Source organism: Epinephelus fuscoguttatus, linkage group LG5 (genome assembly GCF_011397635.1).
Source record: "Epinephelus fuscoguttatus linkage group LG5, E.fuscoguttatus.final_Chr_v1".
In the NCBI taxonomy this organism is placed as follows: Eukaryota; Metazoa; Chordata; class Actinopteri; order Perciformes; family Serranidae; genus Epinephelus; species Epinephelus fuscoguttatus.
In genome coordinates this window covers 13639201-13662612 of record NC_064756.1, presented here as the reverse complement: position 1 = coordinate 13662612, position 23412 = coordinate 13639201, and the positions used below count along the sequence as shown (strand labels likewise).

Sequence of the window (23412 nt, the reverse complement as noted above, 5' to 3'; positions counted from 1 at the left end):
TCCCCTATGAAATAACAATTATACATGACATAACATAAATCATTTTAAACTATAATTATTTGTAGATTCGTTTTGATTGTTGCTGTGTAAATTAGGTGAAGTCAGGTAATTTGGGACGTCAGGTAAATTGTGACAGATAAGGTTTCACATCTTGGGCTCTTTAGATATCGGCAGCCACTCAGAAAACATACTGCATCGTTTCTACAAATCTCCTTTATATGAAACACTATATTTATTGGTCTGACACAAATAGTATGTGCAGAGCAAAGTGTCAAAAAAAATCACTGGTGTTGAATTTATTAAATGTTTGACTTAAAATCAAAATATTACCATAATACACTTTACTTTTTTTATGGGAAAGGGTTTTGAGTTAGTACTTAATGTATTTAGGTAAAATGGGACAAAAGAATTGAGAATAAAATGTGACATTTTTCAAGCTACCAGCTGCGATAAACTCAAGAGTTATGCTATTGTGTGCCACCCTGTAATAGTAATGACATTGTTTTGGCATTTTTGACACTTAAAAAAAATTAAAGATGATGCAGTAAAATCACGAGTTATGCCATTGTGTCCTACTTTGGGATACTGCAGATATATGTAAGGATTTCAAGTATTTAAGTATTTAAAAAATGATGCAGTGAGTCCATGTGAGCAACAATGGTCCAGAATTAGCCATCACTGTTACACATGCACGTCTATTGTAGACAATACAGCACCAAGAAAACCAAGGAGGAAAAAAGGCGGAAAAGTTGGACAATCTTTTTAATGATTAGCCACAGGTTACATTAATGATTTAATGCATAAATGACTTAACTATTAAATAGATTTAACCATTTAAAAACAAACATGACTGTTCCGTTTTACCTGAAAATTTTATTTGTGTATTTTGAGTATTTGATGTGTTTGAAGGTTCAAAGTTTATATTAACATATTTTCTTTATAGAAATATATCAGAGAACCATAACAAGTTATAAAAGTGACACTTTAGGCAGTCTTCAGAGTTTTAAAAGGTTTTCTTGGTAATGTACCAAAAAGTGTCTCAAATTACCTGACTAGCCTATATGGTATATGTAATACTCATGGGATTAGGAATGTATTGAAAAGCAACAATACAATCCAGCATGAGGCATGTTTCGGTTTAAATATTAACTTTGGATGCATAAACATGCAAAACAATTAGTGGTATATCTATAATGTAAATAAACCCAATAACATGTCCAAGTGTAAAACAGTAGCATTAAAAACTTATGCATTTGTCAAACCGAGCAGAGGACACTTATGTCATAGATGTAGATTTTAATGGGGATGCAGGGGACATGACCCCCTCAATATATAGAACGTGTGCTTTGTCCCCCCCACAACTAAAATTATAAAAGTAGCAGAGGATTGTTTTGACAAAATTAAAGCATTTACATGTGAATTGGTGCAAAAAAAATCACCAGAATGCAGGAAATTAAGTGGCACACAAAATTTTCTGGCAGAGGGCCCCCACCAGTTTCAAATGTGGAAATGAAACCTACACACCCTTGCTTGTAGTTGTTACGTTTGTGGGTGATTAAGTCCTTTTAGCAGTGTGACAGTTGAGTCTCATGCCATCATAAAACAGAGCCTGCATTCACAATATGACATATGATTAATATCTACAGAAAATTATCTACTTGCTCATTAATGTCTGGTTTATGACAGAAATGTGTCACTTGTTTCTTTTGCTTCTCTTAAAAACAACAAACAAATATCTGTACGTTGCAGTTTATTCAAGTTTTGTACAATATACATACAGTGGTTTTACATACAGTTAATATCAGAGGACACTGTGGCCTGGCACATAGCTTGGAATTACAATATGATTATAAATTACACTTAAAGAAAATAAATATATCATAGCAATAGTGTCACCACTAAGTAAAAACTAATATCTTAAATACTACATGGTCTACAGTATACGGTAATAATATGTACAATAAATATGTACTTTTTGTGTTAGATTAAAAAGTATATCAGACTCAGGGATCAACGTATAAATCGTGCAATACAAAAATAATCTGCAAAAACCTAAAAAATGTTGCTCTTATTGCATATATTTGCAAATAAATTTCCTTTTCAGGAAACAAATTCAGAAAAAATGCCTCAATATCTACAGAATTCCAAATTAAACATATACTTCCTAACTGTGATTTTCTAAAAACATTGTCGTTTAAATGCTACCAAATTGTATATTTCACATTTTTATATGCAGTGTGTGCTCGATTAATGTGGAGACACACTGGTTCCACACTGGGAGAAATAAATCATGCCCACACTACGAGGTAGAGGAATCTGCAGATCTCTGCACGTACAGTACTTTAGTGATGCAGATGACCAGGTGACACACACACATTTGGCACAACACGGATGGGCTGTTAGATTTGCTAATGATCTAAATTAATATCCACTAACTTCAAGTGCTCGTCATCAATAAGACAATTTGTCCTGTTTTTATTTTTGCTTTTCTTTGCTGCCATCTATTTGTTTTGTGTTACTCTCTGAACCACAGTGATGCTAATGAGAACAAAGTGTTTTAAAAATAAATGTGACTTGACAAGTTCTTTAAACGGGCACGACAGCACAGAAACATGTCTCAAATGTGCAAAATAATTTTGAGCCTCATTACTTTAACGAGTCTTCAACAACATCCCATTAATCGTCCTATTCTTAGATCCATCTGAGAATAATTTATCGAATGGTAATGTCTGCTTTGATGAATGTTTTTGGATGTCACAGAGATGTTACAAGAAAACAGTTAATGCTGCTCACAGTACCGACAGAGGCAGATCATGTTTTTAGGAGTAAGAGAAGGTAAAAAGAGGAAAAAGTTTCGCTGCATTTTCTAAGAAAAATTGTGGCTCAAATAAATCACCGTCAATAGTTAATAAATTTAATTTAATTTTAAAAATAATTTAGTTAAGAAATGGAAATGCAGTGCATTTATATTAAGACTGTATTTAATTTAAAAAGGCACAAACAACGTGTTTCAGTGGGACAGCAGGGTGCTTGGACCAAGAAAGCACATAGGCGCATAATTTCTCTGAAATTGAAATGAGGTCATAAAACACCTGTAGTTAAATCCTCAGGTGGAGTGATGCCCCCCTGCAGACGTTTGCACACTGGCTACTTAATGTCATACAAACTATGATTCTACTACTGGATTAACCATCTGTAAATCACCACCAGAAAAAAAGAAGAAACTTCATATTTTATAGCACTCAAATACCAATTCTTTAGTCCCATACTATTCATCCTAGTATACTATTGCAATCCTCTGCAGCAGAATTCACCCTGTCAGGAACGTGTAAATATACCAGGCACTTCATCCTTCCATAAAGCTTGCATTTGTGAGGAGACGTCTAGCACTAAGCCTCCTCCTCTGGGTGTGTATGGTCCCATGAGGCCAATAAAAATATTCCATCCAAAACAGAGTCAAGAAATCCCCGTGGAGGAATGTATCAAAAATGACAGTACTCATAACCAGAAAAAGATTTCATTGAAGCTAACTTGCCTGCCTAGAGACAAACAGAGAGAAACGTTCTTAAGTGGTGTTTAATTTAACAAGATCCCTGGTGTTAAGAAAAATGTATCATCAGATAGTTAGTGTAGCTTTTCCTGTCCTGTCACCACAGCAAACCAGACAAGAGTTGATCATGTTCGTCCTCCTAACAGCAGAGAATCAGACTATAAACGTATATAACATGGCTGGTAACACCTTCTACGATGCTTCTAAAATGTCTCTGTTCGCTGAAGTGTTTTAAGTGAATCAGTGACGTCAGACAGTACGATCAGAAACAAACCGTAGACTGAGCGGCTCATTCTCGACTGGGTTCGCCCACGTTGGTATCCTTTCTGTGTCCTATAACACGGACAGCTCCACCTCCTCACACAGCAGAGGCTCCACCTCTGGGATGCTGAGGAGTTTGCTGCTTTTGGCAGAGTTGTTCTTCCTGTACATGACAAACTGGGCAGTCACCTGACCAGGTTAAGGCTCAAACAGAAACATACGGAGTTAGGCTCCGATCACACAGAAAGCATTTTGCCACTTGTAAAAACAACGCTTGCTGCACCTTGTAATTAGTATCTAGTTCCTAAAATGTTGAGGCAGAGGGTACTCGCTGTAGCTCTGGTTGAGGGTGAGAGGCCGTCAGTAAATAGTTCTTTGGGCACAGGGAAACAGAGATCTGTGTGGGTACATGAGACCCTAAAAAAGAGGGTGGATCATGGGGAGTACCACCAGTTGGTCCAGGAGCTTCACCTCAGTGATGGCCGTTTCCAGGCATATTTTAGGATGACTCGGGGGCTATTTGACAACCTGATGTCTATCTCTGTGATCAGGGCCTTAAACAACATTGTTTTCTCTTAAAGGTCCAGGGTCAGGATTTAGGGGGCAGACAGCGACTGTAATATAATATGGTTATAAGTATGGTTTCTTTAGTGCATAATCACCTGAAAATACAAATCACTGTGTTTCTGTTATTTTAGATCAAGCCATTTATGTCTACACAGGGAGCAGGTCGTCATCTAGGAAGATCGCTGCGTTGCACCACCATGATTGTACGGTAGTCCAGAATGGAGAAACCAAATGCCAACTCTAGACAGGGCCTTTCTCGTTTGTGCATCGGCTACAGTAGTTAGCAGCCCCTCTCTGACTGAGCACTGGAAAACACAGATTTTTTTTTTTTACCAGTTTAAATCACTGGGTCTGTTTGTTTTGGAGAGGAAGAGACCTCTGCAGCAAATTCGGAATCCAGTAAAAACCTTTTGAATGTCTGGTTCTTAAGTTATCAGGGATAAAAAGGTGAGCACACATTGGCAGATGATGGGCTCGCAGCCTGTCTTCATCATGCCAAACAGCGATGGAGAAACACTAGCTATGTTTCCATCCAAAAGTGATTCGAATCATTGGGAAATGTGCATTAAAAGAAATATGAATCCTGTGTGTTTCCATTAAATGTACGGAATTTGCTGAAAACTACGAACTCATGCAAGTTTTCCGCAGAACCGGAAACAAAACAAGTCTCGCATTCTTCTTCTTCTACATTTTCTGGCGGTTGGCAACCAGCTTGTAAATGCATTACCACTTTCCCGACCTGGAGTGTGGATATCACCATGGAGAGAGGCGCGCTTCGTCAGACTTAATTCGAACATAACTGTTTCCATGCGTATTTTAGTTTGTGCGAATCAGGGGATTTTAATTCGAATTTTGGTGTTTCCATCATAATTTTCCAATGCGATACTTCTAGATACGCATCTAAACAGGCTGATGGAAACATGGCGATTAACTCATAATGTGAAATGGCTTTATTAAGTATTTTTACCAGTTTTAATCACCGGTCTGTTTGTTTTTGCAGAATAAGTGACCTCTATGGATAATTCAGCTCCCAGTATAAACCTCCTGAACAACTAACACTTAAGTGTTATTCTTACTGGGAAGCAATCTGCAATCCTCATCACCCTAAATATTTCACACTGGACCTTTAAATAGAATTACAATTTAACTGAATAATAGATTCAGGTTTTCACATGCAGGTATTATCAGAGGGCACAGACAGACAGCTCGTGGCTAAGCCTGGTGCTTTAAAGGATACAAAAAAGTCAAGTATGAGGACCCCCAGGCTGCCGATGAGCCAGGCCAGATGTTTGATGATGAAAGTCTGTTTTGACCCCTTCAGTGCAGGCAGGACCACGATGACGCTCAGCCCATATGTCCCATTGCCCATCATGGCCAGGGCAAACAGCAGGTAAGAGGTGCCCTCGGTAGACTGTCGCTGAAACTAGAATAAAGAGAGTTTACGGTACTTCATTAGTAGAGCAAACAGCCTGCACCAGACCAGACCATTATTGCTGTTACTGAAGCTTCATCTACTTGCGTATACATGTGAAAACCAAAGATTGTCTATAACGATAGACAGCATGACAGCTCCCAAAAGTGAAGCCGAAACATCTTGATCAACCCTTTTGTGGTTGGCTGCAGCATAGATCGTCAACCCAGCCCCTTGATGTTAGCAGGTGGGACATGGGCCAAACTAAAACGGGCTCCAAATGATGTCGCTGGCACAAGATGGCAGTGCCCGTTTCCCTGATGATACAGCTGGTGTTATTTTATCTTTTTTATTGCTATCAACAAATCCCCTGAAAGGATATTTACCAATAATAAGGTACTATATTTTCTGTGGCATGGCACTGGGCATCAAAAAGAAAAAAATGCACAGATTACACTGCTAGTTTATTCTGTCGTAAATGACAAGAGTGTAATTTCGAGCAAACAGCAGGAACGATGTGTGTTATGTTAGTGTAGCTGAAATACATCTGAATAACAATCATCACTTCTTTCCATGAGAGCATCTATCAAATATTGTGAAACCAAAGAAACATTTAACCACGACTGAATAATGGAGTTTTGTACTCTGTTGAGGCTACTGAGTTCAGTCTGTCCCCAACAGTGTCACAGTAATACTGAAGGTAATCATAAATAATCGTGTTTTGATGCATCGAACTGGATGAGCAACTTGCTACTAGGAGTGATAATGGTGAAAATGTTTTGGGCTGTCTGCTGAAAAAACAAGCACGTTTGAACATGAATGAATTCCCACAGGGCAAATTTGACTTAAATGATTTAGAAAGCGTGTGCGTGTTTGCGCCCGCGTGCATGTGTGCCCAGAAGTTTCTCTGGCACTAGCAGCACACTGAGACGCTCCCCTCTGGTGATTAATAGCTGCAGTTGAGCCAGGATGTTTCTCCGGGACAACAGCACCATTGTTTTCCACGTCTGGTTCTTATTTTGACACACATAAAGTGTACACAAACACACAAATCCCACCTCCCTCTTCAAACACATAGTCCCCCATTTATGACTAACTGACCTATAATAAGTGCAGTTTTCCACAAACAACCCCCTGGGACGAGACCCCGAGGAAGCTGTCCAAGACCTCCCGTCAGGATGCCACTGCTCACAACAAATTGCCACTTACGTTTTTATAGAGCTGAGGGAAACGGGAGCTGAGGTAGAAGATAGATGCCAGGTATCCACATACATAGCCACTGATTTCCACTGATCTAGAGGTAGTTGGACTCTGGCAAAGATGAGGACACAGATAGAGGGAGAGAAGGATCAAAATGTCACATAAGAACACACAACGGATGCAGATATGTACAGTACACCACACACAGTCTACCTACCTGGGTGTCTAAAGTTGCACTATTGTCTATGATGAGTTTGGGTAAAGCCAGGAGAGCTAACGAAGCAGCGCCACACCACATGAAGCACAGCCACTTCAGCACAGGGCTTTCTGGAGCACTCACACAAACACAAAGCAAAGAACTGGCAGTGAGGACATGCACAGCAAATTACTCCAACGTGAGCTGACATTAAGCTGACACTCCTATACATTTACCTCTTGTTTTACACTAGACAAGTGCAACAGATCACTTTTTGCTGAATCAGTGACATTACAAGGAGCCGCTAACAACAGCTGCGTAAAAGGCTTTACTTTTGGCTACGGTGGTAACCGCTCTAAGGCACATCATGGCATTAACTGTCCCTGTCATCACTGAGGTCAGCAGGTGGCTGTCATGCAGCTCAAATTAAACATGTTGAGTCAACAGCAGGAAATATTTCCATCCTCATAGTTGTGCTTTTCATTAATCTGGAGAGTCATGATACGGTTGAGTCACACAGGCAGCAGAGAAAATGTCGGGGCTTACTTCTGCTGGAGCTGTTCTTGATCTTATAGTAGAGGAACTGGGAGATGAGGATCAGGTCTGTGAAGATGTAGAACACCACTGTGACTACCTGAGAGAAGAACATGAAGAAAGGACATCCACAATTTATTTTAAAAGTCTGATTTAAACCTAACTCAAAACATTTGTTGGTTACAAGTAGATTAGTTTCTATTGTTTTGTGGTTCGCTCTATAGAGACAGGAGGGCTAAGACGGCTGGAAAAGGAGTGGGTAAAACGAGAACAAGCTTTAAAAGATTGTGACTGGTGTTGAGGTCGGGTGTCATTTTCAATTCAACCAATTCAGGTCAAGACTCTAGAATGTAGAGGCTCATGCACACCTTCAATAACTTGTAGACAGGTGCATAGGAAGAAATTATCCATAGGTGTGGAGAAGAGGATTCCTACACACTATCCTATAACTTGCAATAAACTTTATTTACACAAGGTTTCAGTCCTCAGACTTTCATCAGTTTAAGTTATACCTTACCTGATGAAGGTCTAAGGACCAAAAAGTTGTGTATTTAATTAAAGTTTATAGCAAGTAGTAGGACATTTATTTTCTTTCTGTAACCGCTTATCCTGTTGGGGGTTGCAGAGGGGCTGGACGCTGGGCGAGAGGCAGGTCACCAGACTTATCACAGGGCTGACACATAGAGACGGACAATTTAGAGTCACCAATTAACCTGCATGTCTTTGGACTGTGGGAGGAAGCCGGTGTACCCAGAGAAAACCCATAATGACACAAGGAGAACATGCAGGTTCCACCCAGAGGGGCTCCCCCAGGGTCCGAACCAGGAACCCTCTTGCTGCGTGGCAACAATGCTAACCCCTGCATCTCAGCCGCCCAAGTAATAGGACAGAGTGCAGGAATCCTCTTCTCACTCACCAGAGGTCAATAGTCATAAAAATTCAAAACCCCAGGAATAATGTGCCTCTGAATGTTCTTCAAGATGGCAACAAAATGGTTAAACGTCAACACTACATAGTTTTCATTTTTTGAAATACGCAAACTGACGGTGAATTTGAACACAGTGTTTACAGTGCAAACACACAAAAAAAGACACAGCCTGCAGCCAAAAGAAGGCCTGAGCACAGGCTGTCTGAAATGTAATAACTCACGAAGGTCAGGGACAAGAAAGGAAATTAAATATGACTACAAATGAGATCTGCCAGGAACAAACAACAGGGGGATGGAGTTACAGACATGCAAACCGAGGATGGGCGAATATGTGTGTGTTTACCTGGATAGGCAGCTGGCTGGTGAGGTAGCAGCCTGCAAAGTTGGTCAAGTCTCCACTGAAGAGGAAGAAAAGGAAGCCAAACGACATGGCCTCCTCCACTTTACCATTGCGATAGGCCTCCCAGACCTGCCTAGAGGGATGGATGGATGGATGAATAGTTAAAATGAAAAATCCACACAATTTTAACCACATAAAGTGTTTCACCTCAACATTTAACACTTGATTAGTGATTGATTTTTAATTGTGTCATGCACACTTACATGTGCCCAACCCTCATGGATTTACAGGACACCATTACAGTGATGTTACAGTAACAATCCAAAGTACAAGTTATTTAACTACTCAGTCCAGAACAGAATACTCCGCCTTCTATCCCAGACCGGGTAAAGAAATTCAGCCACAAAAAAAAGTAAACAAAACTCATTTTTTCATGGTCATCCAGCCAAAAGAAATCAACATAGATAGAGGTCATTTGACTGAAAAGTACATGCCTTATGTCCTCATATACAGGACAGGAAAACAACAAGTGAACCTCATTCTCAACTTCATCTTAATTACACAACAAATTCTGTCCTCCTCTGGGACGGTGTTAAACCTTTCAGTCTCTAAGGCTAATAGTAATGTTCCCAAGCACAACTGTGCACACAGAGATCTTTGTCTTTTGTTAAGATTATACTTGAGTTTGTACACAATGTGTCAACAGACAGTTTTTCTCTAAACATGCAAAACATTTCACTCCTAATCTCCTGAATTTCACAGGTTAACCTGTTCTGGAAAATAAACAAGTTGTTCAAATAAAATAATAATTTTAACTCATTAATTTAATTTAATTAATTTTATTGAGTCTCTGATCTGACATCTTTACAAGTCTTTTCCAAAGGTGAAGCATCCACTAATAGCCAAAACTGAAGTAAATTCATGGACACCAAGGCAAGATCAAATCGCTCTATAATGCACCGTGTTACAACTTGTATGTTCTTGGAAACCCCAACACCTGAGGCAAAGTCACACACAGGACACACACATGAATTATAGAGTTGTGTATAAGTATGAAATCCTAGATTGCCACATTGTTTAATTTTGTTCAGTACAGATCCCAGTGCTCCAGGGGAGTGCGACGCACAACCTAATGAAGGGTAAACTGTAAGATGGACTTTTTATGTGGTTACACAATGTCGATCTATTCGCGCTTCTGGCCAGTTGAGTTCAGTAACAAAGAGTGTTTTCAGCAGACATAAGTAAATTTCTTTATCATACTTGGTTTTCGATTACTGAGCTGTCTGTGCAAGTCACTGAATCCAACCATATATCATCTTAACAACTGTCTTGTTGCCTAAAACATAGCACCATTTTGAACTAGGCTACCACTTGGCAGGATTAGTTGTAACAGGATGTTACAGCTAAGCCTCCAATAGTCTCTATTTTTGCACTTCAAACTTAATTTCAGTTTGAACTGATGTCCTCTATTATATAAATATACTTTATATTTTTAATTTGTCAGCTATCTTATTGGTTTGAATAAAGGTATTTGCACACTCAGCTGTCTCAGATGCAGGTGTGCTGGAAAATATCACTTGAGTCTTTGAACGGCCGCACACTGCTCTTGCTCAGCTTCACAATTTATTAGAAAACACCAACATTTCAGTCCTCCTGGACCTTCTCCAAGAGTAAAACGAAACTGATATGTTGGTGTTTGAACATAAGTATTTGAACTAAGAGTTGAACACATTTGACGAAAGTCCAGGAGGACTGAAATGCTAGTGTTACCTAATAAATTGTCTTGTCTTGTCAATATTCATACATTCAAAAATCATATTTGACATGTGGATCTAGGTTACCCAATCTATGCACATCTATCGGTCCAACCATTGAATATCGATGACAGACTAACAGATGGATGGATACCTGTACGGATATTTATTCATCACCTGATGTAAATTCATAGTGTATAGATAGACTTGTATTGAATAAATTGTGTTAAATAGACTTTTCCAGCAAGTGTTACAGCTGACCCTGTGCCTGTTCCAATTCACCCCACCCATGGGGTACAGTGTAATATTTCACTTCCACCACTTCTCAGTGCAATTGTAGAAGAAAGGTAAGTTTTAGAAAAAAACAACAACTGTGTTTTTGTGGCAGAAATGTTCATGTTGTTAGAATAAAACAAAAAATGATACCTGCTGACTGAGCTACAATACAGAACGTGAATAGAAATGCTCCTTGTAAACAACCCAAATGAAAACAGCCAACCCGAAAAAAAATCTAATCGGGTGCACAGGGGTGGATATTCCTTTTCAGAACCCGAATGGACGAATATTTCTGTCTTATATACACCTCCTACCTGATTCCAGCCATTCCGTTCTTTCTGCGCATGCTCGTTTCCTTGCCGTTCTGGCGCGATGACGTATACAGCGTGCATAGCAATGGGCTGAGATAGAGCAGCAGCGTTTCCAGATGTACGATAATTATTGTATTTGTACGATAATTTGGCCCTCTGTACGATGTACGATCAATAATCCCAAAAAAGGCCAAATGTACGATAATTTGACCATTTCAGTATGCCGGAGTTTTTTTGTGAGCCCTGAAGGCATCTGTTCCCATGTGACATGTTTCCAGCCAATCGCATTTTGCTTAGTGTGAGACAGGTGACGTTTGTCTCTGAACAATGAGCATGATTGGCTGAATGGTCAGCTGTACCCGCCCCACGAGGCACTAGGACCCGTCAGGAAGTCGAGCGAGAATGAGATTCAAAACAGAAGAAGAAGAAGAGGAACAACAGAAGCAAGGAAAATGGAAAAAAAGTAAACCAAAAAAGTAAACACTAGAGTGACTATATTTGCCTATAGCGCATCAGTAGGATTGTTATTTTGGTTATGATTGATGTACGATAATTTCCCTCAAAATACGATAATTTTGAGTCTCTGGTACGATAATCCTACTTTTCCCACCTGGCAACGCTGTAGAGCAGTCGGACTCGTTGCACTCACCGGTTTCCATTCGCCACAGCACGGCCTTCTATCTCCCTTCTCCAACCTTCTACCTCCCTTCTCCTCCTCAACAGATGAAGCATTAGCAGAACAAGGTTGCTGTCGTACTGCTGCTTCAAGAATATAAGCAAAATAAGCCCGAAAAAGGCACTAAGAATGGCGTTGTCAAGCATCTTGTTATCCTGAGCGAAGATTACAGTGTTTTCTTCCGGTACACGTAACATCCGCCCCGCCCCCTATCCAATCAGAAACCTTCCCTGCCCCAAACCTTGCCCAGACCCAAATAAAGGCGATTAAGCTGATCCCTGTGTAAACCCTCTTTCGGAATGAATATTTCCCATGTAAACTACCTGGAAAAACTTTAATTCCGAATGATTTCATTCAGATTTATTTCATTCTGAATGAGAAGCCATCATGTAACCGCACCCAGACAGTCCCTTTAAATGATTAGGAATTAAGATTAATAACAGTGATAATCCCAGCTTTACTTACGGCAGAGTGGACAGCAGAAAGCAGAACATGGATATCAGCCCTATCACCACGCTGCAGTACTCCCACACATTATCCACACACTCCTCCAGCAGGTAGAGGATCCACGGGGTCCCGTTAACACACACGGGCCGGCCCAGAGCTGGAGCTGTCCAGTTGGAGGCAGACACCTCCACACTCTTCCCGGGGAAGCGCGCTGTGGCCATGGCGGGATGCCGGGCTGTGTCCGCCGGGCTACCTGCCCCTCAGCTGCTGGGTCTCTCCTCCTGCTGCCTCCAGACGGTGAGTGAATGACTGTTTACTCTGGCTACAGCACCCAAAGCTAATGGCAGCAGGTCTGACACACCTACCTACCTCATTAAGTAGATGTGTAAAGACTTGTTGTGTCATTTAGTCTGAAAGAGAAAACAAATAAACGAAAATCAAGTACACAGCATTTGAGAAGTGTCACAGCTGCTTTAATTAGTCCCAAATTAGCAATGGCGGCTGTATTTCTGTTAAACCTCTCATACATGTGACATCTGCTCACTTAGAGCCAATGTTAGCTTAATTTGCATTAGCTTCAGACACTGTCATTGTCACTGCCGAGGCTAATTTGCATAGACCTGAGGGACACACACACACACACACACACACACACACACGGATGTAATGGAGGTGATGTGAGCAGCTCACCTCACAAAATGGAGTCGGTACAAACTGCAGAGTGTCTGTGAGTCCTCGTAAACTTTCCCCCCATCTTCACATGTTTCTATGGGTTCATTATGGATTTGCTCCTAGCTTCATGTTATCCATCGCTGGTGGTCCCCAAGTGAGAGCAGACATCCTGGATGACATGACAACATCCGGTGAGGAGTTTCAAAATAAAACAGTTCCAGACAGTTATTTCTTTTCTAACGAGCATAGTAGTCCAGACAATCTAACTCAAAAATGGGCTCAACCCAGGAGAAATTGCAATGTAATGTTTTATAATTTTTATTGGTTCTAATACCCCCTGCATTATATATTAAAATTTACCTTCATGGATTTAGTGGAAGAGAATTTTTTCAAGGTCAAAAGCAAATCAGCATTTTACAGTTACATGGCCTTGGTGAAATAATGTGAATATTGGAGGGTCTATGTACACATATCCAACATATCTGGTGTCGTTTCCTTAGTTTTCAGGGTCAATCTTTTCAAAAAAACACTTTTTAAGAGGATATACTGATGTATTATACCTGCATTTGAAGTACTACTACCCAACAACCAGTTTTTTCCACTCAGTTTGTGCCACACTTCTTCTACAAGTCTACCTGCATCTAAACTGGATATAGATTATTCTGTATATTTCATATCTGTAATGTCATCATTCGTTTTAAGTTTGAGAGTTATGTAGTGGACTGTAGTGCAAGGGAGGTGAAGGGTTGGGTTGACGTGGAGATAGAGTGTGTGTGAGCTGATTCTATTAGCAACTTGTCTACTCTACTCTATTCAACTATTCCATTAGCATATTTACTCTTATTGTCATCATCTTCTTTTTTTCATTCACTTAAAACAATTCATTATAATTTAAAATATGGAATGCTGTGCTTCATGATGATGTACCAGAAAGAGACATGGTGTATGTCGTAGGTGGGATGAGATCGGAAACACATATGGTGCAATAGTGGAAACTTCTGTTTATTGCGGTTGAAACCGTTATGGGAAATCGGTGGTGATCGTGTTTCACGGGTCTAGTCTGTTGGCCCAGGTCAGAATTTTCACTAATCGGTACCACCTAAGGTGGCAAATTCTAGTTTGGTATTATGAAAAACTCTTTATTTCCAGATGATCTTTAAACATAACAACCCTTCCCAAGTGGCAGCTTAGTCACTGGTATCAACCTTTAATGGCCCCAACTGATAAACCAAAGAATAACAAAGCCAAGGCATGTTTTAACTTTGGTCTCATTTAAGGTCTGCATCTTTCTGCCGAGCAGGAATGCCATCTTTTGTCATAGCCTATTCCCAGACATTTTTCAGCTTTACGGCCCAGTTTAAAACGTTTGTTTGAAAAGTTGGTTTGATCAAAAAGTAATCAAGTTAAAATTACTTTGATGAAGTAATTAAAAAAGCTACTTATGACATTTTTACAGGCTAACCAGGAATTTGTAATCTACTATCTTTAAAAAAAGGCCTAACCTTCCCAACAATGGAAGGAATATAATTAGACCTACTTTGTAATTAAAACTGTTTAACTGTTAACTGCAATGTCTCATTAAAAAAAATAGGCTTATAACGAGAGATTAAAAAGGTAAAAAAAAATACCCTTTACCCTATGTGGTATTTAGGTACTTCAGTGGCTTTTACATATAGAAAAGAAATTCTAATCAGGAGCATTATATTTATGCCTTATGCTAACTTTTTCACAAATTTCTTTTAGTTTAGTCTAATAATTTGGACATTTCAAATGGGTTTTCATTTGCTGATTTGTACCAGCCTTACAGACTCTTCAAGGTGACAAATCCCGTGCTTTTATTTTGAAATCAAAGTGCCTAATCGGCCTACATTACCCTGATGGACCGGAAACTGCACACATGTTCTCTAGCTTCACTTCCGATGGATGATGCCTGGGAAAATACCGAAATACCACCATCTGCCGATCACATGAACCTCACATCAGTGCCGTCGGAAGCCAGGGTAAATAAATCAAAGTGATTCTTACTTTTACCAACTACACAAACAGCTGTGATGAAAAATTAGCCTATTTCTCTTTTTGTTGGGCATTTTCTCATTAGATTTTTAGCCTATAGGCTATTATTGTGTTATTTAGTCTATAACAAATCATTACTACTAGTACTGCTTCATCTACTACTAATAATTTAAGACATAGCCTACTGTGAATTGTAGGCTGGACTATAAGATAGGTTAATAAATGTAATATGTCCTTTATCTTCTCCCCTCCTCCACATATACATACTTCCTGCCAGCAGACCAGTTATGGTTCTCAAGAAAACATTAAACAGTATGTCTGAGCTGGGAAATGGGATTAAGGATAATTTACTTAGGTTTGGAATGCAGCCATGAAGTCATTAGGCTTCATCTATCCCTCTCCCTCAATCCCCTCAGTGCTACCATGCTGCCTTTAAAGGCTCCCTGTAAACTCCCACAATGATTAGGCTAGATCATAATTTCAAGTATGGTTGGTGAAAACAAGAGCAAGATTGACCCTGCAGAAAAACTGTTTTATTAATTTTATAAGTTATCATAGAAATGCTGCAATAGCAGAAGCAGAGTTACAGAAACTGAAAACAAGTGAACGATGCTTGGATGAATTTGTTAGAGATAAAATAGGCTATGTGTGAGTTAAATGTTTCACAAAGAACAAATGCCAGATCTAAGCATATCAACTGTGTTACTGATGTATGACGGACTGTAGGGCTTTCATACAGCCTTAACCATCCAAAACATTTACTGGGAAATGACTTGATGCTCACTTTTAATCCACTCCATGTTATCCTAATAAAGACCTCACAAATAAAAGCGCGTGACCTAATTTGCAGTGACGCCTGATCAAATTGGTACTCCGACAGGTCACAAAAGTCATGCTATATTTCCCGAGAGCACTTGAATGCAGCACCCCAACCTGTCCCTCCCTCCATCCACCTGTTGCGCGGCGCGCTCTCGCCAGCCGCCGCGCGATGGCGCGCTCACCAATGGTGGCTGTCGAGCATGAACACAAGGCTCTGCTCTGTGGGGGGAACTTGAAGCTGTGCATGGGTAATTTGTGTTGCTGTGTGCCGCTTCGGACCGAGGTCTGGAGGTACTGAACGGAGCTCCGCATCCACTGTCCGCGCGTCCTCGTCCTGCACGGAGCAGGTAAGCTGTCCGACGCTGTAGGTGCAAGGAACTGAATCAGGTTTTTGTTTTTTCTTGTTGCATGGCATTCTGTCTTTAGAGACAGAAACGCGTTGCCGGGGTTGAATGCATGAATGCCACCCACATTCCTTGATGTCGGGAAAGTTGACTGGATGAGGTGAGATCGGTGTGCAGGGCGCAGATGTCTCCTGCTCGGACATCAAATACATTTTACGCGTCAGAAATAAATGTGATTGCACAGGGGGGCGTGCAGGTGGACTGGAGAGGTGTTGTTGCTATAGGTACTGAATGCATATAATGTTAAATACCTGTTTATAATTGCATAATGCTGACAGTAGCCTATCTGCCCTTATAGAAACAGGCTGCTATACTACAGTGAATATGTAAAGTGTGATACAGACTTACAGCACTTTGTAGTGGATATATTTAGATTTTGTATCCTTGACTACTTATTTTACACCTGCTTTTCTTCCATGTAGTCTCTCTCTCTCTCTCTCTCTCTCTCTCTCTCTCTCTCTCTGTATGTTTGTGTGTGTGTGTGTGTGTGTGTGTGTGTGTGAGAGAGAGAGAGAGAGTGTTTCGGTGTAAATACAGAGGAATGTGTTCTGAGAGCTTGAAAGGCAAGTTCAGTCGCATTACTCACATTTAGTTTGTGCATTTCTTCTGCTAATGCTCTGTCCAAGTCGAAATCTACTGTTGCTCCACTTGTGTGTATGTGTGTGTGTGTGTGTGTGTGTGTGTGTGGAGGGGGACTTCTCAAGGTCACAGACTTCTGAGTCAGACAGATGTTGAAATCCCAGGAAAAGAAGGACAATGTCCTGATTGTTTCATGCATTATGTCTATGATAAATGGATATTAAATTCTCTTTTCACCGACACTGTGAAAGAAATTGACCATATACATAAAACTGTTGCCTTCTTCATTCATTAATGTTTTCATTCATCTTCCATTTTGGCCAAATCTGTCATGTTCCAGCTGGAGGCTGCCAGTTTGACAGATACACCAACACATGCTTCCCATATTTGTTCACTTGCATCTCTCCAGGCTGCAAAAATCAAATATTACTTTATTTTATTGTGTCATTTAAAGCACATATATTCATGTACTTTGTCTTTGATTGTCACGTGTCTTGGCTTCACAGACGATGTTATCTAGGAATGAGGACTCGCTCAGTTTTTAATGAGAGGATGTGTTTATGTTGAGTCATCTTTGCGTTTCCTCGTGCTGACGGCATTTAGGTGATTCTCGGCTTCAGAGATAATAAGCTTGTGTTTATTTTTAGGGAAACAACTTCATGCATTAGCACAATGTTTTCCAGGATATGCACCTTGCAAGTGAGAGCTGTAATGCATCATCGGCTGAATCACCTATTCAATCCACTTACTCACTCAGGAAGCAGGAAATCCAAATAATGCCGTGAATGCAAGTTATGAAAAGACGTCTAAACTTAGAAACATATTAAACATGTATTCAGGATATTTGAGAGCGGCTCCCTATTAAGCATGAGGTCCTAATATTTCATGCGCTGAATTTATTCCTTTAAGCCCTTACTCCTGGGTCAGACCTGCTAAAACCAGAACATGCTTCCGTTCAGCTCTCAGGGCAGAGCCTGTGAGTTTGGGCTGCTGAAGGCAGCGGGGAGTGATGAATAATGAATGGTTTAGAAAATGTGCGTGTATGTTAGTTGGCTGAGTGTTGCGGTAATGCACTACTCCAGCCGGCACTTCCCCTCTCCACTATGGAAATCCTCTCAGCGGCCGTGAGTCTCACAGCGCAGCGGAGCCAAACTTGAGAGCAAAGAGGGAGCGGGGGGAGTTCTTTTAGCCTGTAACACTTTTGGTTGGATTCAGTGCCATTTGACATAGTCATGCCAACAGAGACACACACACTCGCATCCACAAACACAGTGAAGCCAGTTCAAATCAGCCTTCTGAAGATGAGGGTTCTTTTTGTTATGATATTTTCTCTCCCTGTCTGAGACTCAAATTAGTTTCACCTTGGAATCCAGCACGGTGGGTCCCAAAAGATATTTCTGTGAGACCAATCTGGGTTGAAGCTGAAAGTTTATGAAGAAATCCTCTCAGATTGTCGCAGCAGTAATAGCAGCACTTTGTGATGGAGCTGGGACAGCACATTGATTGGTCCATCGACAGGAGAAAAGGCTGCACATGCACACTGAACTGCTTTTAACTTGGTATTCATATCATATCTGCTCCTTCTGCAGCAGGCAGTGTGACATCCTTAAGTGTCACATTAAGTGTTCCTGTGGTCTGGCTCTGCTTTCGCTTATCAGGCTCACAGTGACCGCTCTGAAGAGTGAAAGCGAGATATGTGCTCCCCTCATGCTCAGTCTCTGTTTCCTATCTCTGTCTCGCCATTTCTCCCGTTCTGTCTTCCTTTATCTCTCAGTGACTTCAGTGTGTTTTTACAGTAGCTATTTTCGCTGGTTCCTGTCATACTGTAATTCCCAATCGTTGCTCCACAGCTGCATAACTGCAGGGCATAAATAATGGAGAACTTTCCCTTTGTCCCCCCCACACACACCCGCACATACAATACAGTACACTCATACATTATGTTCATATGCTGAACCTCGGGGGTCTGTCGTTCAAGAAGTCTTAACTGAGTTCTCTGCGGCAGTGTGGACCTATTTCCAGAGAGAAGTCCTCAGGGAATCTCTTCTTTGTGACTTTTATTCATCTTACTTATTCATGATATTCATGGCATCGGTTACATAACTGATTGGCCCAGTTATAGGGAATGACTACCAACCAGCCTTTAATCATAGCGTTAGTATGGACAATGTATTTCTGCTCAGGATGTGACAGGAGGATGTGGCAGGAGATACAGTATGGCTGTTCAATGTGGTGATGTAGGATTAGTTGTGTCAACGCAGGTACTAATTTTGGGATGCTCAGCAGGTTGTTTTAATGAGTCCAGATGTGGTTCAGATAAGTGTTGTCGGGATACTGGATTTTCTAACCTCGATACAAAACCTTTAAAAATATCAATATTCCATACCGTTTTCAATACCATGGGGAAAACTGACTGTAATTTAACATTTTTGTTAAAAGACGACAGCTTTTCTTTTCTTGGTTAGTTGAGCACAGCACAATGACTGGTGTATCCACATAACCGGTTGACTCTAGTGATGTCTGCGCTGTGTTGATATGAAGAGGCCCAGACCGTGGATATCTTTGGAGGCAATCTCCGTTTATTCCCAACAACTCCGACAGCAAGAGGTAAAAACAAAATCCTCTGTCAATTACGACCATATAACTCGAGCCCCTCACCCATGGAGCACAACAGCAAAAGGGCGGCCATGTTACATTCAATTCAGTACAATGAAACACAGAAAACATAGGTGACAGCAAGCAATCCTCTGTCAATTACGATCATTTAAACTCGAGTCCCTACAAATTAAGTGAAACAGGAATATGTTCGCATATTTTACAATAAGTTCAGGCTTAAAAATGAAATTCAAGACATAGCTTAACAGCGCTAAGACACGGAATTACCATGACAGCAAAGTTGCTTACCTCTCCCATGGAGTACAACAGCAAAAGGGGAGAGGTAAGGAGTGAGACACCTCTTTATAGGTGGGGTACCCCCAGAGGTGAACGTAGGGGTACAGAAACTGAGTATCAAGAGTTCCACATATTGACTCTGGAGGCCTAAGCGTGTCAGGTAATAACTCCTGAAACAAATGTTGTGTAATTATAATACCTAATATTGCAAATGTACATTTGACTTTGTTACACATATTACTGCTGTATAATTGACCCTGTAACATCCAGAACGTGGAAAACAAGCAACACCAGTTTGGATGCACTCAAACCACCAGATAGTTGATCAGATTAGAAATGATTAATGTGAAGATCTGCAGTTTTCCCCTGCTTTTATATCACTGCAAACTGAATATATTTGGGGTTTTGACTTTTGGGTGAACAAAACAAAATCTGACTTTGAGCTTAAGGAATTTGTGACAGGCAAGTTTCACCATCTTCTGACATTTTATAGCCCAAACAGTTCATTGATTAACTGAAAAAATAACTGGTGTGTTAATCCATCCATCCATTTTCCAGGGTTTCTAACCTGCTTATCCTCTTGAGGGTCATGGTAGCCTATCCCAGCTGACGTTGGGCAAGAGGCAGGGTACACCCTGGACAGGTCACCAGACTATCACAGGATCGACACATGGAGACAGACAACCATTCACACTCACATTCACACCTACGGTCAATTTAGAGTCATCAGTTAACCTGCATGTCTTTGGACTGTGGGAGGAAGCTGGAGTACCCAGAGAAAACCCATGCTGACACGGGGAGAACATGCAAACTCCAGGAATGCTCTTGCTGTGAGGCGACAGTGCTAACCACCACACCACCATGCCGCCAGTGTGTTAATCGATAGTGGAAATAATCATCGGATCAAATGAGCTTGTACATGTTTGTATCTCACTGTGGCTATTTAAGGAGCAAGTTATTCATTGGAGCACTTGCATACTCTTAATGGAGAAGCTCCGAATTTCCCTCCAACTTTCCCAACACCCAGCAACAAGCGCCATAAATGTTTGACTTTTGCTCTGCACTCCAGCATGTGGTTTTGCATCTATTATTCTAACTAAGACCTATTATTGTAGTGCCATTTTAAAACACATGCTTCTTGTTTGCATATTGTCAGAAATGCCCAAAACAATAAGTTAATATGCCCTCTTTCGAGTAGAGTTAAGCTGACAAAATAGCACCGCACATACAGTGCCAGACCCTGTAGCCTTAATTAGAGCAAACAGCAATGAGTGAAACTCCAGAGGATGTCTTGGCAAAATGACGGCCAGTTGGAAATCCTAATCTTTGTCTTAATGGTGTGAGGTAAGGAGCTTCAAATAGTCCTTTGAAAAGCAGCTTTCCAGCAGGGTTGAAAGCTGCCCCCACACACACACACACACACACACACACACACACACACACACACACTCAGATCCTCATAATAATTATGTGCATAAATAAAGTCTGAAAGAAGGATACTCAGTCAGATATGAGGCAGTTATGTAGAGAAAACACTGGAATGCAAAGCTTTTTTCTTTGGTCTCTCCCTTTCACTCAGCTCCTTTCTAAAGTATTTGTGAGTGTATGTGTGTGTGTGTGTGTGTGAGATGTCTCGCAGGCCGAGCAGGTGCACATTACACAGAAGGATAGGGCCGACTGAGCAGGGAGAGAGTGAGAGGGAGAGACGGGGGAGGGAGGTCTGTCTTATAGGTCATACAAAAGAGCCAGTGTTTTCTCTCTCAGTCTCTCAGAGCACCGAGTGAAGACAGTAAGTAGTGGCAGCGGTGGAGGAAAAGGAGAGAGGCCCTTCAGTCACATTGTCCTCACATAGCCTCGAACCCTCTCACCGGCCCCCCAGCATGCACCCCCTCTGTTACCCCTCACCCAGTGGCCCACTCCTGCAACATGTGGGTGTCTGCTAGAGCTTTACATTGAGTCTAATTTCACTGGAAGAGTTTAGGTATTTGGAGAAGCATGAAAGAAACAAGAAGAACATAAAAAAACACAATTCAAATATGCTGTTCGGTTAATTACGAGGCATTTAAGTTTAAGTATGTATTCGAAATTACAGGTGGAAACAAGCTGCTGCTGCAAACTCTGTGTGTGTGTGTGTGTGTGTGTGTGTGTGTGTGTTAGTGTGTGTAAAGGCTGCATTCCTGAGCTTGCTGAGCCGTAGCTGGGTGATTAATAGTAACTAGCTGATTGTTTAAGAACTGAAATTCCTCAGGCCCATTTTTTTCCTCTGCTTTTACACACACACACACACACACATGGATGGACACACATACGCACACGCTGGCACTCAGTCACCCAGGCGGTGTGTGACATAGTGAGAGCAGGAAAGGCTACGGTAAATAAACGCAACAGTTCACTAGTGAGCAGAGAGAGGATGGCAATGTGGAAATATCAAACTGTACAAGTGTGTGTATGTGTGTGTGTGTATGAGTGTGAGTTTTTGTGTATGAGGCATTCAGGTAGAATAATGGCAGCTCAGTATGCGAGTTGTCTGCAGGTTACACAGGGAATTCAGGACAGCGAAACATTATCCACCTCTGGCTGTGTCTCTCTCTGGTTCTCTGTCTCTGTCAGCTCCTCTGTTGCTCCCTGTCTTTCCTTTTACTCTCAGTTTGTGCCCAGCTCTCATTCCTGCACTTCTCCTGGTGTTTCTTTTCTTGTTTTTGTTCTTTGTTGTCACTCTCTGATCCTCTACATTTCTCTCCCACTGCGTTTTACCTTCTTTCTTTCTAGCTTCCTTTCTTTTTCCATCTTTTTTCCTGGTCAGAACAAGCTTTTGCCCCTTTTAATGATGATCATACCAGCCCCTTTTACAGTGCCTTTTTAAAGCGGAAATTTCACGCTGTTATGTCACATCGCCTTTCTGTATAAAAGGTACAATCGCTGGGGGGGGGCAGAGTTGTCCCACTGTTGGAGATTTAAAAAGCAATTAGTAGCAGTTAGCAGCTAACTCAAAGCGGCTGAAAATGTCCGCAAACTGGGAAAACAATGAGGTCTGGGAGCTCCTTACCTTCAGAGCAGAGGACGAGATCAGCTGCCATATAACAGTTAGGGTAAATGATTGTTATTCCTGTGCTAATGTCATTGTTATTGTTTATAAAGTGCTGCTGACGTGTACGTTATATGTCACACCAGAGGTTGATGCTGTGGTGGTATACATCACGCCCGTCACACCTCTTTCATTTCCGTGATACCGGTCTGCTGTCTAAAACCACACAGTAGAGCACCATGATGCCGCCGTTGTTGTGTTCTATGTAGAAATGCAAAGGTGGCGTAAAGAGGGGACTTCGTAGCAGCCCTAATGCGCAATCTCTGTTAAACAGTTTTACCAGGAAATGAACATTATAACCTTCGTCAAATCAGGATTTACTGCAGATCTGTTGTATTAAGGCACATTTATACTCACTTTACGTACAGAAATCAGGCCCACAGGAGCGCAGCCCAGCCTTAATTCCAGTTTTTCCCCAGTGGCCACTCATGGTATTGCAGCAAAAAAAATCCCCTCCAGCCTAAAAGGCATTTTCCTAATAGACCACCAGTTGTAAA

General features: G+C 41.1%; 2 protein-coding genes across 5 annotated transcripts in view; one reads left to right on the top strand and one right to left on the bottom strand.

The window, feature by feature from the left end:
• Positions 1-1751: 1751 nt before the first annotated feature.
• On the bottom strand, positions 1752-13269 carry LOC125888694 (lysosomal amino acid transporter 1 homolog). Its single transcript, XM_049576207.1, has 8 exons — positions 13142-13269; positions 12470-12861; positions 8991-9120; positions 7732-7819; positions 7207-7316; positions 6999-7100; positions 5616-5801; positions 1752-4000 (listed from the first exon to the last, which is right to left on the bottom strand). The coding sequence occupies exons 2-8, from the start codon at positions 12670-12672 to the stop codon at positions 3884-3886; spliced, it is 936 nt and encodes a 311-aa protein (XP_049432164.1). The 5' UTR covers positions 12673-12861; positions 13142-13269; the 3' UTR covers positions 1752-3883.
• Positions 13270-16160: 2891 nt separating this feature from the next.
• The window catches only part of veph1 (ventricular zone expressed PH domain-containing 1), a 124430-nt gene continuing 117178 nt past the window's right edge, over positions 16161-23412 (top strand). For all 4 annotated transcript variants that reach the window (XM_049576197.1, XM_049576195.1, XM_049576196.1 and 1 more), the window contains exon 1: positions 16161-16302. The gene's annotated coding sequence lies outside the window, so the exon portion shown is untranslated. The remainder of the gene's footprint in view (positions 16303-23412) is intronic.